Source organism: Penicillium soppii (assembly GCF_028829465.1).
Source record: "Penicillium soppii strain IBT 18220 chromosome Unknown utg000007l, whole genome shotgun sequence".
Lineage (NCBI taxonomy): Eukaryota > Fungi > Ascomycota > Eurotiomycetes > Eurotiales > Aspergillaceae > Penicillium > Penicillium soppii.
In genome coordinates this window covers 2,494,740-2,513,442 of record NW_026643237.1, presented here as the reverse complement: position 1 = coordinate 2,513,442, position 18,703 = coordinate 2,494,740, and the positions used below count along the sequence as shown (strand labels likewise).

The 18,703-nt window shown below is 44.8% G+C and overlaps 1 protein-coding gene across 1 annotated transcript; it reads left to right on the top strand.

The window, feature by feature from the left end:
- Positions 1-10,395: 10,395 nt before the first annotated feature.
- On the top strand, positions 10,396-12,213 carry N7529_010219 (uncharacterized protein; the record flags this gene model as incomplete). The annotated part of the gene is made up of 2 exons (XM_057245746.1): positions 10,396-10,489; positions 10,553-12,213. The coding sequence occupies 2 exons, from the start codon at positions 10,396-10,398 to the stop codon at positions 12,211-12,213; spliced, it is 1,755 nt and encodes a 584-aa protein (XP_057094009.1).
- Positions 12,214-18,703: the final 6,490 nt, after the last annotated feature.

Here is an 18,703-nt window from a genome sequence, read left to right as displayed (position 1 = left end):
GGTCACCAGTTACCCAGTTCCGTTCGTCCTATAGTGTAGAAGACTTCGTTGGAACAGGAACATGACAGCACAAAATCAGAGCCCCCACGAACGTGCACCGAGGCAGAAACTTAGACATAATCTAAAAGTAAAAATCAGTAGTTCAGATCTTCTTTTAGGCAGGTCGTTGTTCCTCGGCATATCGGGTGACCCTCGTGAACACAGACGAACCCAGACAAACCCGAATGGAGGCACGGATCGCCACGAAATTTTGCTTGTCTGGTGGTGTGAACATGCTAAATACTAGAAGCGGTTCAAAAAAAAAATTTCACAAGCGGTACTGGTCGGTGTATATTTCACCGTTGCTTAGCCTGGATCCGGTGGAGAGGTGCCAGTTGATATCTCACGGTTCTCTTATACCAAAGCGGTAAGACCAATCTTGGGATCTTCAAGCTATGAGGCTTGGGAGCGAGATGAGTATGTCGTATTGACATGTTCCTTGACGATATGGAAAATGTCTTAGGGCTCTTTTCTGGTATGGAAAGATATGGATCTAAAGACTAACAACATATGGACAGTGATACAATTATGCATAATGAGCCCAATGAATTGCCATTTATATGGGTAGATGAAGCTCCATAGTTTGTTTGATTTTTGACGTAATAGTATGTGCTATATAAAGTAGGGTGTACGGTGGATAGAGTCGATCCGACACGAAACGATCGTGATCTACGATTTTCCGATCCGTGAAAGGCATTTCTCTATTTAATATAGAAGCAAAGTAAAGATAGAAAGACAAAGTCTGCCACGGTCCGACGCAAAGTCATAGATGGGGGTTAATGGAACAAGCTCATTGTTGTCTGTATTGCCGTGATCCCTGAAAACTACATCGAACAACCAAGGGCGGACCTATGGGGGACGCTGGAAACTTGCAATTCCCAAGCCTGATAATCAACACATACAATGATCACAGCCTTTTTTTTAGTAAGAAGCCCTAATCAAAATCCTGCGGTGGATGGCGGCCGCGTACCTTGGTCTTAGTTCTCTTGTTTCTATAGTTGACTATGCACCCATCACAGAAACGTCACTTTCTGTACGTATATTCTTAGGTCTACTAAGAGAGATTAACTTCATATTTCTTGGTTCTCTGTTTTTATATGTCGTTTCCTCAAGCAGGTTTGATAAATCTTCCAACTCCGTCAAGGGTTTGATTCCTTGGTTTCACAAAGCATGGAAGTATGACACTGGTTCCCCGCGACTCGTGGATCACAGAATTCAGAATACCGCTATGACGGTGGCTCGAGTAGGGCCGAGACAGGCCTAGACTAGCTCTAGTCATATTTTGCAATATTCTTTTCACGTGCGAAGGCTGGCGTGCTGGAATATCGAAGGATAGCTCACGTATAATAAGCACGAGTTGTCTATATGCTCTCTTGTTTGTATGGAATTATTCTGGGTAATTGAAATCGATATCTGATATCTGGTGACTTCAGGAACAACTTGGCCAAGCACAGGCAGGGAAATGACAATAGCTGTTTATGTTTTGAGACACCGGCTGCACTACGAAGCCGTAAAGCCTGGATATTACGCATTAGAACAACAATAGACATGGCGATAAGCTCCCTTCATCAGAATAGATACTAGCATATCTCGTGGGTGTATTGCCTCTCCGCCTGCATTCGGAATGCCTATACATAGCACACACGATCTCAAGGCGCATTACACCCCACGGCATATGGATTCAAAGTCTCCTGCGACCTGTAGCGGGTGCAAAGTTCCTTCTTATTGAAACATTTAAAACAAAATTACAGGCGCCACTACGGCAGACAACGTCAGCGCCAACTCGACCGAGTGTGAGTAGCCAGCCAAATACCTTAGAAAGTGAGATACTTGTGTACACCTATAGACTTGTTTGAGCTTTTGCGTCAGCCCCAATTCCAATTCATCGCTGCGGTATGACCCGGCTAACAGGTACCATACAGCCCCAGATCTAGCGCCCATTTTCGTCGCCGAGGCGAGATTGCAATCTGTGGGACCGGGAGTTTTGATTTGATATTCTACCTAGCCTATTCAGGCTGTTAATTTTGCTAACTATGAGATAAGCTCTGGTAAAGATGGCGAGATCAAGAAACTGCTATCGGTCAGCAGGGGATGCTCTTCTGTGTTCTGGGTTTGGGTTCTACGTTTTCAATGGGACTGCACTTGGAACTTCATGTTTATGTAGAAGAACAGCTGTATCAAACTCTACCTCTAGTGGCCTCGGATATGCCCGCGCTATTCTTATACATAAATGTGCCGGGCATATCACTGTCGTAGTATGGAATACCTAGTGCTCGAAAGACTGGGCTTGGCTTGGGACGAACATATTGTAAGCGAGAAGGAACATGGTCCGGCTAGAATGGAGAAGTTGGTTGATATGACAGTTTGCATTTGAAAGAACAAGACTAGCTGCCTCGGCCTCATAGATGCTGGCATTTGGTCCGCCCTGTTTTCTCATATGGGTATTGTGGATTGGCGTGGCTTCGATTAGTTCGCAATAGACTGATCTAGATCTAGGTGATATTATTATATTCTCGTGACATTACTATTATTTTGCAGACTAGATGTATTTTCGACTCCAATTAAAAAGCCGTCAATTTTGAAAACCAGAGGTTGTCACTTGATCTACTGCCGCCTCCTTGGGGCTAATCTCGTCACGAACACGGTGAGCATATAAACCATCGACACATCGGAAAGGCGATCTATTGGAGCCAGATATGTAGTTTCTAGTGTTTCTTATTACTGCCGCTATAGGTTTTCTTCGTTTCCCCGGTCGCCCTGTATATGAGTATAAAGTATAGATTGTACATACATATATATATATGGCATGTATCACTTTAGAGGTGACAATGATTTTGAAAATCCCAATTGTCAAATTTTAGTGTCCTGTTCTCTGTTACTTCTCTGTTACGTGTAATCTTTTTGCGTCAAATCGGAAATGGTTCAATGTTAGTCTCGGGCTTAGCTTGTGTTGGATCCCTGGCCGGAAGCGGCCGTACATACCTCAGGGTCCGGGGTGTTGTATCAAAGCCGCTTTCCCCAGATTTGGATCTCCATGCAGCGAGTTGGAGTATTTTGCTAGACCAGAGGTTTAAAATACGCTATGTGCTACTTAGGTAGCCATACATCTGTTTTCCTGAAATCGACTCCTAAGGTCTTTTGAAACCAACGTCGACAAAGTTATTTGCGAATGTATGTATATCTGGGTATTTATAGAGTATCCCAGAAACCACCAACCGCCCGGGCGCGGCTCAATGTTCAACCCTATAATAAACCTGCCGGTACATGTTTGATCATATGTGCGTAACATGCTTATCTTCTAGTTCACTTTCAAATATTTTGAGACCAACAACAGCCACAGCTGACGGGGAAGCAGGTGACAAAACCAGCAGAAATAACGTGCTTGCGCGAGGCTCCATTAAGGGCCCCCAGGCTATGCCGCCAGACGGTCCATAAAGCAAACGCGAACCCAAAATAGACATTAATTCTTAAAATACAAAATTTCCCGGTCGGCGTTTAGACCAAGTAACAACAGGGCATCAAAACACAAAATTGATCACAACTGTCGTGTGGTGTACCTATCAAGAGCCAGTACAGAGAGAGAATAGGCCTCAATATACTGAGTACCCAGGACTTCAACCCCTAGCGGTCTAGAATTCTCATTCGATGGAAAACCCTCCAGGGCTCCACTCCAACGAGAATCAGCAACCAAAGAAACCGACCTTAGACCATCGTACGCCACAATCACACACCGAGAGACACCAAGACTACGATGATTAGTCTGTAGAGATGTCTTTGTTCACATCAGCCGCCACAGCCATCCTGTGCGGGAAGGAAAAAGCAACGAGAACTGTCAGGAGATAGCCGCCCCGGTGAGCCACCAGGTGATGTATATGGCCAGATGCAGTCATCTTCCATATGGAGAAAGCCTTGGTTGAAGTACGATCAGCAAATATATTTGCTCTTCAGTTGGTTGGGGGCGGCAGAGCGAAAAAGAAAATAAGATGTCTAGGTCCTTCATAGGTCGCTAAGAGTAGATTCTAACGTAAAATTTTAGTCAAGTTGGTTTGTATCTTTGATCAGGTGGTTTCATCCTTATCAACAAACAACAAAAAGCAACCATGCTTGTTTTAAAGACTCGGATGAATTGGGTTTTGTATTTTCCCCTGGCCATTTTTCACTGATAAGTGTACAAGCCATGTTGAAGAAACATGATTGGAGAAAAGAACTAGGAATCTGGAGAATCCAGAACATGAAAGAAATTAGCCAGTTCAGTACAAGGGCGGGCACCAAAATACCAGACAGCAAGAACAGCATGAGAATATAGCGCTGCAGTGGTAGTCAACATTCAGTATCCATCTCCTTTAGATTTTTTCCTCGCAGTGGACTACCTGAGAAGCAATATGCAATGACGAGGTGGCGGATGAAGCATAAAGCCAACATACTTCGTGCTGTACAATATTGTAGAGAATAGACCCTCACACAAGGTCCACGATCAAGCGAAGTGGATCCAAATCGTCGAAAAATGAGAACAAACATGCCAGGGTTACCAAATACCTGGAACTATGATCTGCAGGAAGCACAGGGAGGATAGATATTGGGTCACATATCTCAAACAAGGGAGCTTTCCACGATCCGGGACCAAGGCCGCGCAGCAGGAGCCAAGGGCTAGACTTCTTGTCGGTATGCATGGGTCCTCCGGTACTAGTCATTTTGATGGTCGAAGGAGCAAGACAGATTACAAGCACAACCGATTGAAATGGAACCATTGTAATATGAGTTGTGCAAGACGGCGAAATCCAACGAGAGAGATGTTATGATCAATGGAAAACAAAGACTCATAACAAAAAAAATACAAGTCTAGAACGATCTTCGTCCAGGGTAGGGATACATTAAGAGTCACCTGCTCCAGCGCAGCTGAATATTGAAAAGCTGACTGCAGCAAGAGAAGCATCAAAAACCCAAAGACATTCGGAGGAAAGTGATCGTCGCGGATATGTAGGTCCTGCTTCCGGCTGGATTGTAGGATCCAGGAACCCACATCTCCCTCATTTCCATCCGAGCAATTTTTATGGGATCAATCCCGTGGATACAGTAAGCTGGATTTCGATCTGGAAGATTCTCCGGAGAGATATCCCTTACCCAAGGTCACATGCCTTGTTCAGTGGAGATTTGATCCTTCGTACAGAGTAGACGCAGACAAGATACGAAACGACCATTACGTACATGATTACCTACCTAGGGTGATCGCATTTTGTTCTGCCTCATTTGATTGAACCAAATCTTCCCAGATCGAGTTCGGCCTCGATAAAACTGTTCACCTGACTCTATGAATCTAGAAAACTATGTTCGGCTTCGATCCCCCGCAACCCGCCCCTTGCACGCATAACTCAAACACCTTAACAGAACACCGATCGTAAACTTATTTAGCGCTTAGGGACCCTGGTTTGAGGCGATCTCTGATAACACACGCCCAATAACTGACACTCCTTTTTTTCATTGACGTTATTATACGAAGTACATCAGGCCATATAAAACAGAAACAGTTGATCTGAGCACAGACATTCATGGGGCTGGGGAAGCGGGCCACAAATAAGGTGGAAAATCAGAGGAATGTGATGCTGTGATTTGCTGTCTGGTTATTGCGACAGTAGCATAAAGACATAAAGAGAAAGCCCCTTTGACTAACTAACTATCTAATTATCATCATTCAATTTGACGATCTAGATCAATCATTCAAAACAATGAGAGACACTACGGCAATACGGTAATGGTAATTTATTGACGCCTAGATCACTAGAATTCGATAGGTTTAAATAAGTGAGCATGATCCCCCTGATGCACTTGTCATGACTATCTATGTTTGGCTATAGAAGTGGTGGACAGCCACCGGCGTTGCGCCCTGTCACATTGGAAGAGTTAGCGGCTCGTTGACAGGAAACGCGTCGATCCAGGAACAGTGACACATTCGAGCTATTCTGTCTATTCCAAATTAGATGCTCTATGATTGATTATGTGATGTCAAATCCCTACTCCAACCTCTTTGTTACAATATTCAGTCATATTACATAATTATCACCTAGGATGAATCAAAGCAACCATCATAATAATAGATTTCAAAGACCTTGGGAATGCAAGGAAATAACAACAGTATGACCGATAGAAAAACATGTAGAAGTTATGGTAGAATTAGAGCGATGACCTAGGTAATAAAGACTTCTTGAACAGAATTAATACTATAGCAGATCAACAAATATGTTGTATGACTGTGATCGTTTAGGGATCTGAATACCCCTGACACTTGAAGATCTTATTGGGCTAGATGTAAGCCTATATCGGGCTTGATACCACCAAGGTACATCATTGGATATGACGAGGAGCGATCATCTCATGCCGTTAACTTAACTCAACGGGGGGCCTTAGACCATTCAATCAGCAAGAAGAGCCAGTGAGAGATACCTACAACCAACTCCGTAGACAGGTTAAAGATGCTGATTCTTGTCACATGGACTCAGGTGACCGGAAATCCCCATCGGTTTCAATAGTACAACATACTATATAGGGAAATGGTATCGTAAGAGGCGTCCCTTGAAATTCCAATGTCACAAGCCCCTACCGAGGTGGCGGCGCGTTCCTGGTTTAGAACCCCCACATCATGTGACAAGATGCGCGTGACCATTTGCCACTTTATGAGTTGTTCTTCTCCATTAGTTCATTAATCTGGAAATGATGGGGCCATGATGGGTCATTTTTCATTATTTTGATGCCAAACAACCGAGCTTCGGCTTCCTTAAATTGCCCGATCGGCACTATGTAGGGGATCTATCGCTATTCGAAGCGCGCCCTTCGTCATGACCCTGCGCCTACCCCAGCTGTCATCTGGCCCAGGTCTCCCTTCTCTTTGGCGCCTCGGTCTGCCAGTGGTCATTTAGTGGCAATGTTATATTTTACAGCACATAGGTCGTAGAATAATGTCCCATTGGAGTAAGACTGGTTTACTTGCGGAAATCCTTTCTCCCGCCCTGGAAAGACCTCGGTACCCCGGCTTTTGGTGGGTATGACTATCATCTCACCATAAGCTATTGGCAGCCGCAGCCGCAGCCTCATCTCAATTTATCACACAACACGCATGCTCCAAATGAGGTATTCTATATGCAGCTTCATATTGCCACCTGGTACCACCCGAATATTAGACAGTGAGACAGGAGCTGAGTAGGAAGATGAGTCAATAGATGTCTGGTTGTTTTATTTTTGATTTTCGATCTCATCAAACTGCTCGACATCGAGGTGACTGAAATAAACACCACGCGTAACGGGCATTGTTGTGCAAGCTTCACAGACAGGGGGATAATAGCTATCAAAGCTAGGCTGTACAAGCGACTAGAGAATGCTTTGCATCCTAGCGGTGATTGTGTAGTGTCATACATCCGCAAGGGTAGTTAACTATATGTCGGGTAAAATTTAGAAATTGGGCCCACTATTATTTACACTGTTTTGTCATTCGTTATTTATGTTCAAACCAATGGTAGTAGTTATAAATTGCTTGAATTCAGCGAGATCGAAATTGCGTTGACAGTATGTTTGTAAGTAACGAACTGTTCGAATAAATCAGACGACTTGCCTATTTCTTTTTACGGTTAAAGATGTTGCTCGGTCGTTAATTGGTACTTCTTCAAGTAAATGGGATATCAAACGACCCCGGAAACCAGCCTGTCGGATGCGTTGAGTGGAACAGCGTCATGATTTGCAGGCTTGTTTTGCTTTTCCGTATCGCTGCAAGTTTACTATTCAGTCCAGCGATGACGGTCTTCAAGCTTCCACTCTTTGGACAGGGAACAATGGACATGGCTATATGTCGGTCAGATCCAAGTCACCTACCCAGGTAGTATTTACTCTCTATCATCTCTATTATATTCAGGGATCTTATGTTAGAATATCACATGGTAGATGAAACGTGTGCCTTGTGTGACTTTGCCACGGTAGGGGTCATGTCCTAAGGGATCGGCCTCCCAAGCCCCCGCGGGTAGAAGTTTGGTAGGGTCAGGTAGAGAGAAGCAGATCCTTTCCGCCAGTCCGGCGTTAGACCCAACAATTTCTTTAAGCGTCCTGCTCCCCCGTGACGGCGGAAAAAAGGCCCCCCCCATCTCCAATTCGCTTTCATGTAGTGTTTTTCTCATGCTGTCTGTCATCTGTCGATCTCGCCTCTACTCAGTAAAAGCAAGGGAAAAAATGATAAGCACAAATAAGTACCTCAATGACAGCTGGCAGACTCGTGACTATGTAGCCTGGGTTTGTGATACTTTCGAATGTCGTGTTTTGTTGGGATGGCCGAAGATAGAAAAATTGGCCAGGATGTGCCCGTTCGGAAGATAAGAAAAGAGAACTAGCGGTAAGGCTGATTCGATCTATGCTTCAGATGAAGCTGTTGTGGCTGCCTTTTTTTTCACATGCACATGATTGAGGCCTAAAGCAACATTATCCCTCAGATCGGTGATCGATCAGAGCTGTAAAACAAACAGGCAAAAGGGAATCCGAGGTTTACTTTTTTTTTGAAACAAAGCAATGCACCTAAAAGAGAGCGCGATCTACTAGTTATGGAAGGAGACGTTGGTTCCCCGGTATGCAGCCGGCCTTGTAATCATCCCTTTCTCCCGGGTAGCTGTTTGCGGGGGAGAGCTGGGGAAAACATTTCATAACTGACAACCAAAAAGAGACAGCCATGGACAAATTCCAAGAAATGAGGCGTTGTTAGGAAAGTCAACAATAATCTCCACCGGGATAATTTGCGTTTCAACCTCATCTATAGCCTCGTTTGGGGCTTCGCATGACAATAATTCCGGGGGCAAGTAAAGCCGCTCGAGAAATAAACGAGCCCCAAGCTCCCCATCTGTGATCACAACGTGGCTTGAGATCTTAGACCGATCCCTTCATCCTTTGAACGCGGTGTACCCCCATAGTCCGAGTATAGAATGTCCGTGACGAAAATAGCCTAAAAAGCGACATCAGTAAGGCGAGTCAGCCGGACCTCCAGATCTGATAGCACCAATAAGTGGCAGTTCGACAGTTCATCGGTCAGTAGGCCTCATTTCTTACACGGTATCTTGTTAGTGACGAGAGATTGTGTCTTATCCTAATGTCCAAACGACCATCGCCATACATAATACATTAGGTGGCGTGGTGAGAGCCCTGGTCTGGACTTCTGCCGGTAAGTCACTTCAACTACCGCGCTCGTCTTTCGATTAGTTCACTTTGGCATTTTCTTTTATTATCATTTTGGTTTGCCCCGACAGGTCACAGGCAGTCTAAGACTTTTTGTGTGTTTTCTTCATTCCTTATTCCTTGATGTTTTGGATAACTATGAATTCTACATCCCTTTGAACTAAGTATCTCAACTATTTCACTCCGTACAAAAGCCCAAATATCTGAATACCAAGTTACAATTTTCGTTCAAAATATAGACGGAAACAGACCGGTAAGTTTACGTATTTTCGGGGGGAACCTCGGAAAGAGGAAAGGAAAGTCTAAAATACTGGGGGAATACCGAAAGAACCATGGTAGATATGATACCAGCATCAAACCGTATTGTAATAAAAGGGCCCCGTGATGCGATTGAATTTTCGCCCTTCACCGATTGTCCACAGTCATTATTATTCAATTAATCTTTTTTTCTCATTTATTTATTTCTATGAATGTATTTTTTCCCCTTGTATTGTCACGCTCCATTACAATCAATTCAATTATTTATTTTAAGGAAAATAAAAAAGAAAATCATTTTTAAACCCATTTTTTCATTTTCATTTTAATAATTTATTACCGTCCCCCTCTCCTTCCACTCCACTCCACCAAACTGCCGCCCCCGTCATTCTTATTATCGTTCCGACTCCCTCTTCTCTTTTTACAGACTTTTCCTAACCTTCACCTCACAATCTCCAATCACCCACGACAACCTTGATTGAAGGATCAGCTCAATCAGCTCACTCTTTCAGTCCTTCGATTCTTCACCTCTATCGGAATCTCCGCACTGTGGCGTCGTGACGAACAAAATACCGGACATTCGACACTCAAAGTCTTCACTTGGCCCGAAATAACTTCAGAAGTCTTCTTGATTCACCGTTTCATTTCCAGATTGATCTTTTGCGTGAGCATTTGATTGCAATTCAAGCGTCAAACATCCATTGATCGACTCTCTGCAGCACTGCAGGGCCTAGACTCAAATTTCGAAGGCGTGCTATAAGACTCCAGTCGATCATCACGAACCCTTACTACCGATTCTCAAGCGCCGTACGACCACTCTCGGGGGAGACGGCGACCCCGGAACACCAATCAACAATTCTTAACTCTTATCATCACAACGCTTGTGGTTGTGGCGTCGCTAAAATGCCTTTGACAACACCGGTGCTCACCGTTGACGCGGACAATATTCATAAGGTGGACACTGCCAATGCTCAAAGTCTCCATGGAATGTGGATGGGTAAGTGACAATTTTATCTGTTGGAAGTGGTTTTTCTTTTTTTTGCTAAATGGATTCTCGCAGTATTTTCAAAATGTGCCGACTATATGGACCAGGGCCGTCGACTTGAAAACCTGAGCTGGCGGCTGTGGACACGCGAAACCTTCTGTGTTGAGCCTGGGAAGTCCAACAGCACTTCCGCTAAACCATTGCTACGTTCCGAAGCTGGGGATCTGCCGGAGCTCTCCGCCAGCGTTGAATCGGCCGCGTCCGACCAAGCCGAGCGGATCGAAGCTCACATCAAACGCCCTAAATGCTCCGATTACCGACCTGCTGTCGTCCGCGAGGATTCGATGGCCAGTCTCGGCCGTGGCAAGGAGAAGCACATTACATCGTTGGATCTGGAACGAATGGTCCTCAACATCAAGGAAAAGAAGCAGCTGGAGCCCATAGACCCTCCCGTCGAACCTGCTGCGCCTGTCGTCGATATTACTCCACGCCCATCTACTCCCACTCCTGCTCCTGTTCCGTCCACCCTTCGACAGGTCCCTCACTTCATCCGACCCACTCCTTATCCTCGCGAGTCTACCGAGTCTTGCTCGACTACTGCCCCCGAAGGCAATGAGAGCGATACTGCACAAGTCAATCATGCGTCCGATACAAGTGTTTCGTCCTCAGGTGTACTTCCAAGCAGATCCGAATTGATCAAGTCTCCTAGCATTGTTCGTGGATTTTCGCCATCGCACATCTCATCTTCCTTCCGATCGCAGCCGAGATTGTCCATCGACCCCAGTCCTTCTCGCTCCGCCACTCAGATGAGGCCATCCCCATTGAAGAAAAAGGGCGGCATGTTTACGTTGGGTGGATCCTCTGGAGATGATGATGAGAGCTCCTTCGAAGAGCGCATGGTCCCACAGACGGCTCAAGAGAATGCGACCGGTGGATTGAAGCCAAGGAACACCAACCCGAACTCAACGAAAAAGACTGCTTCTTTCAGCAACCAGGTCTCATCCCATATTATTCCTAACTGCAAGGACCTCAGCCGATCCGATGAAGACGCCATTGAAACCGACGACGAGGTCTCGGAAAGCGCCATCGAGGATGATGAGGATGACGATTGGGAGGACTCAGTGACCGAGGGTGGCGAGTCCAGTGTCGACGACCACGGAGAGATGTTCCAGCGGGTCGATTCCAGGCCAAATCTCGTTTCTCGCCGCTCGATGCTCACTATGATGATGCACCAGCCAACCCGCATGCAAAGTAATGCGTTCCGGTCCAGCCCTGCACTGCAGCGATCAAGATTGACATCACCAAATGGTCCATCCGTTCCCCAGTCTCCAGCCCAGGATGAAGAAAGCCTGACTATGCGTGGCCCCGATGTTCCTCGGTCGAAGCCTATCGGTATGAAGCCAATTCCTGGGCAGTCGATGGCTCACTCCCCACGGACCACTCGCCGTAACATGCTTGCGACTGAATTGACTGAGTCTCTCCGTCGACACCTTCTTTGGGAGCGCCAGCAGAAAAGTGCGACTGCGAACGCCTTCCTCAAGCGTCGCCACACTGCCCACGATATGAAAAATCTCCAGGAGTACCCAGGTCCTAAGGGTCCGCACAAGGGTGTTGGTCCAAAACAGTCGAGTGCTGAAGCAGACCCGAATGCCAACTTCGATCTCGGCAAAAATGGCTCGTGGACCAACTATACCACTGACTACGGTCCTTGGGAGTATCATGTGAAGGGATGGTAGTCTTTTCACCTACGCGCCTTTGAATTTCTACAGACTTGCTTTGCAACCCAGCATAGCCTTCTTTTGACACGTACGATCATGATCATGCATTGCATATACGGCGCACATCTGGAATTTGTTTAATTTTTCCTTCTCGATCTCAATGGCTCCGAGAGTTGAGGTGTTACCACAGCATTCACCGGGCATTTGTTCAGCATGGTGCTCATGGAACATCACTTTGAGGGCTAATATCTTACGACCTTAATATCCGTGTACAGTTTATCTCTCTCGTCCAATCTCGAGCCACGGAGGTTGATGAAACATGGTTCCTGCTCTCTTCTTGTTCTTCAAGATATCCCCGGATGGGGGTTTTTTCACGACCGGAAATGTTCACCAAAAAAAGGGTTTTTTTTATCTTCTATCTGTCTCAGCGCTGAGTCTCTTACTGCCTTTCACTGACAGCAGAGAACGGCAAGCATTTGTTTAACGCCTCTCGATTATTATCGGAGAGATAGCTTTGTTTCTTTTCCTTCTGCGATACCTGATACCACATTTATGTCTTGCAATTCATCTGGCGCTGATCTATGCGATCAGGCCACCAACTGTACGCTACCTGATGACTGCCAAAAAAATCAAAAATCAAATGAACTAAATCAGAGAATACTTGCTTCCACGTGCATATCGTATTTGTAGACACCTACATTCATTAGAATAAGAGGCTTGACGCCATGCATCGCTCTGAATTGGCGGTCTGGATGTTCGTTATATTAGGTAGCTATAGCTCTGCTGCAGAGCACAGAGGATCAGAGGTCCGCAGAAGGTTTTTCTAAGGCTGCCATCCTTGCGATCAAGATGCCAGCCAGATAAATCAAGCGGAAGTTCAGTGAAGGTTGAGTTTGTGGCGCTGACACGTATCAAAGTGAGGAGTCTATGGCTGATATTGATACTTGCCTACAGGTTGCATGTAGGTGGTGTGGTCATGATTCATTATCCTTTCAGCATGATTGATTATTGGCCTAACCATATGGGTAAATGTACCTAGGGACCTGATAAGCCCTATATTATATGCTTGTGTCTAAGTACTTCTACATCCGACTTGATTTTTGCACATATTACGACATAACATGGAAGCCATGGAAGTCTATCAAAGATAACAAAGGAAACACCACGAAAGATCTACATTTACTTTATTGAGAATATTTAAATCGCCAGATGCAGTACGACCTGCCTAGGTGGAGTTCAAGAAGAGTTTACTCAAGTAGCTAGGAGTTCATGAGTTCAGGCGATAAACGTTTCAAACCGAATCTTCGCAGATCCTTTCCAGGGCGAAAAAAATTTAAAAAAAACAAGGTCAGGTGGCATGAAAAAAAAATAATACAGGGGGTCAGTCACAAAAGAAGCCGCCTTAACTAACTTAACTTCCCGGTGCCCCGTTCGACCCCAAAAGAAAGCCCGAAACCTGTTAGTTTGCTTGAGGTAAAGACAGTAGTACCTATCTCGCCCGAACACTTTGCGCAGATCTAGAACACAAACCAGAAACCTGGATTCTCGTTCTAGTCATACATCTGGACGATATGCATGTTTCAAAATGAATGAGTTTATGATAATGTCCAGGTCAGGGTCCAGCCCAACAAGTATTTACTCAGCCTTACACGTCTATATCCTATAAACAACCAGCAGGAGATATTAAAAGACAGACCAGATCCGATTCCTCGGCGACAATCTCTCAGCCATATCTTCTTTGTTCGCCATCGCACTGATCGCTTGCACATGCTGAGCAATCCATGACATCGATGTACATTAGTCCCTGCGGCCAGAGCTCCCGCGGAAGTCGGGAAGAGGATGTGGGCTGGAAATCGACTCGACCAGATAAACGCTCAGTCCACGGTGGCTTGTTGTTTTACATGTTTTGCAGGGACAGCTCATCGATCGCGGATCTGGGGGGTGTGAGTGGAATCGGATGGAGAGAAGAGGGGATTGATTGGGCTTTACTTCGCGACGTGTGGTGTGGCTGACCAGCGGAGTTGGTTCTAGACCTGGGCTTTACTTCAGAGTACTTTTGTTTGGCTTCGTACTTTTGTGTCTTAGATGTTGAGCTTAGATGAGCGTGGGATAGCACAATGTGGGATATTTACTTTCGATATTTAGGATGCTGTTTAGGTATATCCCGATTACTCTTTCAAAAGTCTGGCGACAATATCATAGTAAGGAATGCTTTCACTCTTTTTTTATATGTTTTTCCATCAGTCTTTTTTCTGAAGTTTTTTGTCGTTCTTTGAATGAATATAGAGCGGTTAACAAGCCCATGATATCGTTGCATCGAAAGAATCTTTTGACCCCTGTATAGAGGAATTCAGTTCCGTTAGATGGCTGATTATGACACCATGTGTAATGTGATGGTTTCATCATTACTTTGTCGCCTTTCGCCTCTCAATAATACCAAATACTCAATATTGAAAACTCAAGAATGGTCGATTGCCTTGACTATGAGAGCATGTTAAATTCTTCCAAACTTGGTTCATCCCTGTATATCTGGACAACTATAGGTCTGGGTTTCAGGAGTTTGAGTGCTGATGTCATTTATTGCTATAATTGCGGATTCATTACCTCGGTTGCAGATATGCTTATTTTCCTGGTTTGAATGTACCTGGTTATAGGTTTAATATGGTATGTAGGAACTATGTGCCGAATACATAACCGGCTAACTATATGTCCCACAGTCATGTGGCATCTATCTGCACATGACCGTCGCACATGATTCCGGGGCCCCGGGGGTGGAGCCGCTTAATAATAATTTTCATGCCTTTCCGAGGCTGGAAGGTTGTGTATTTCTATTACTATTCTTTCCATTTCAGAATACTATTCTATTGCCCAACACGTCCCTACTGTACATATTGAAATCAAAGAACGATATTTCACTCGACCACCCCAAGTGTCTCACCCAATGACGTATACTCAATTGTTCTGTCTCCAACTTGACTGGGTGGGTGATGAAATTTTCTCCTAAAACGCCCGACACCATGTCCATTCTAGGAACCTCTCCAATTTCTCCGGCCATGCCCGATGAGTCGCGGAGATCCACCAAGAAAAAAACCTCTAATGTGACTAGAGGGCACAGATCCAAGGTCAACCCAGAACCAGTAACATGGATATAGCAGAGCTCATGGCAAATCGATACTCACCGCAGAAAACAACAAAAAGGCTAAGATCCGCCCGTTGAAGTCTCAAGCCATTCCCGGTGAAATCGAATGCTAGCAAAGCAACTAAGGCTATTCTGAGCTTCATTTAGCTAGATCCATCACCAAATCCTCATACATTATGTGCACATTCAAGCCACCTCCATCTCCAGAATCCACCTGCCCATTTAGGGCTAACTCTGCTCTTTCCCGGCCAGAAGGGTCTTCTTGATCTCAGCTTCAAAGAGCCCAAGAGGTGGATAGAATAGTGGGTCATCAACTGTCTAGGGGCCCGCGTGATTCGCAGCCTTGCTTTCCGCGCATCCCGTTAGATCAGCTCACCGGTGAAATGCGATGTATATCAATGATAGTCCTCGGCTCCGCATTGCCTTTTTGGGATTTGATACAGGCTACATACGTACACTGTATATTGTATTTGTTATGACATGGGCGAAAGGTAACCCCCACGGACCTCTCCACGATGAAAGGGCGTGGTGGTGCTTGATGCAAGTACGAAACAAACAAAAGTGGATATCACCTTCTTGATTCTGCAAGATTGACGCCTAACTGGCTGGTCGGGTTTGTGATGTGCGCCCGAGTGCAATTTCGGCAAGCCGATGCAGCATGCAGCAAGCCAGCCATAGCTTGATATGCCATGATATCGCATTTAGAACCCCGAAAAAGGAAGTGTGGCTTATGGCGAAAGGTTGTGCTTACATCCGTGCAGCTTCTGATTGTTTAGTCTAGACTCTTTGATGATTGAGGCGAATTAAACACGCAAGAGTCTACGAAGACTTGTCTCTCGATCGTCCTCTACTGTGAACTGATCGGCCAACCATGATCCATACTAAACCTATCCAGGCCTTTTGAGCTCTAGAACCTACACGATCTTCGTTTTGATGCAGATATCGATGTCTTTTATCAGTGTCGGAATACTCATACTACTAGCTGCTTGATTTCCTTCAATTCAAAGGCAAACTTTCTCTACAGAGTATTGCCTTGGCCAAACGCGACCTTGGGTATCTTTGAAATAACTTGCACCATAATTATGATTAATAAAAACCACATGAATACTCGTCTCGAGACCGATTCAGAGGCAATATGATGCCGATAATTGATTTTCGGTCAAGTCCCGAATAAGGCGCGCAGAATTGGCTGGTGCGCAATTAGTATACCTGTTTTTGCTGAATGAGTGAAAAATATCATAATTGTGGTGCCCATGATTGGCGAAACCATTATTCTAGGCCCTGTGGTGGATAGAAAAAAATAATCACGTGGGTCCGCTCTACGGGGAGCTCTGTACTCCGAAACCCCGCAAGATGTCAAGTTTTATCAATTGCTATACAACGGACTTGATTGTATTGTTTGGTTTCTTTCAAAGAGAAGAAATAATATATAGGCAATTAAATATATTTGAAACTGCCGATATGATATTCGAAACGTAGAACTGCAAGCTATGGACCATGTTCAAATGGGTATAAACCCAGGGAAGCCAACAAGGTTCTGGAAGGCTTCTGGAAGGACGATCCGGTTGGCCGGTGATTTCGAGGTCCCGATTCGCCCCTTTCCGCTTTAGGTGTAATTTATGTGTATTACACGCTATACCGGATTCGTCCAGTACGGAACTTGCAATACCGGAGTGGAGGTCCCATACACCTTTTTTACAATACACCTGACCGAGGCTCAAAATGCTACGGAGTACATAGTACATGAAAGCCTTTGTACCCTGATGCGGAGTGCGTTAGGTTGCATGAAAATCTTTGAATAGCATTGTAGAATTCTTGCTATGTAGCATTTTGAACATCAGCAGAACTCACCTCCAACTAGCTATCAAGCGCAGAAGGCAACCAACAACATGGGATGTTATATCCAAAACGAAGGTATATCTTGTGACACAAGCCACACTCCCCGACAGCTTGGTCTGGATACCGACCAGTGTCGAGCTAGCAAAAGCCACAGACAGGGGTTATGCACGTATTCTATGCAAGTGACCTCTAGAAAGCCTCGCGAAAACCGTTTTATTCCATCACGCTTTAGCTTTGTAGTTACGACGAGAGTGGCTCGAATTATCACAGTGGAAGTGACGCATAACTAACTAATTATGTTACAATCCAACGATTGTATGCTATTTATGTGTCTGTCTCTCTAGCACGCTGGACGTGCGAGGTACAATAAACAATAACTGTACTTGTACTATGTCGCACTGTTCAATTTTCGAGGCCCACACAATAATTTCGCGTTTTTACTTATTTTCCTAAATGTCGGGGTAAACACGGAGAAATTAATTTTCTACACAATAGTACTGCTTGTTATGACTTCTTATCAGTGCTGTGTGAAGTCATAAGGGTCGTATTCTACAGTCAATATCTACAATATACTAGATATTCATTTTTGAAAACAATCAAAATAACATTTAGTTGTGAATTGATGTTGCATCCCGGCTAAACGCGTACCCTTGCGAAGGCGTTCTCGTCGTGCAGGGATGCGGAGTTCTAGAAAGCGAACCCCTCATCCGCTCCGCGCAACGCGGACCGACCGCTCCCCGTGACTGGCCATTGAGGGTATTGTGTGAGCTCGTTATGCCCGTCGGGTCGTATTACTCTCGGTGAATGTATATCTTTTCATCTATATTATCACGGCTTCATTGACCGGTTGGTTGTTCTTTTATGGGGATATCCCCCGGCATAGATATCTGCGGGAGATAAGGCGAGTATGCCGCATTCACGTAGTATCTGCCAACAGATCAGTGATCCGGAATCCAGTTTCCTTCTGCTTCTTCACGCTTATTTCTTGCTTCTTTGCATGGCATTGATGTGTCTTCTTCCAATCATTTTAGTAGATAATTCCTGTTGTGGCTTGGGCCATATGGGGTGCTTTGAGACATAGGCGCCACTGCATTGAAATAATATGAGAAACAAGCTATAGATCTTATTTCGCAATTATATTCAAAGTGAACCTGATCGCAGTCGAATACATCATGCACCGTGTTTAGAAGGCCTGAAAACCGCTTATATTAAAAGGTATTCCGGTATAAATGCACATCACGATTGAAACTGGACTGGAAAGACATTTGATCGAATCTATAGAAAGACTTGAATATACTGATCGAAAGAAGAATCAAAAGTGTATAGAAGACGGCAATAAAGTGATATCTTAGAGTATCGCCAGACTTTCTAGACGGGATGTTCATTATAGGAAAGTCAAGTACGTACAATAGTGTATACTTCAGAAGTAGAGCAGCAATAGATCTACCAATGATATTACCTATGCGAATTCACTTCAAAATTGTAGCTGTTCACATCTGACAATTTCAACTTATAGATTATTCATAGTGA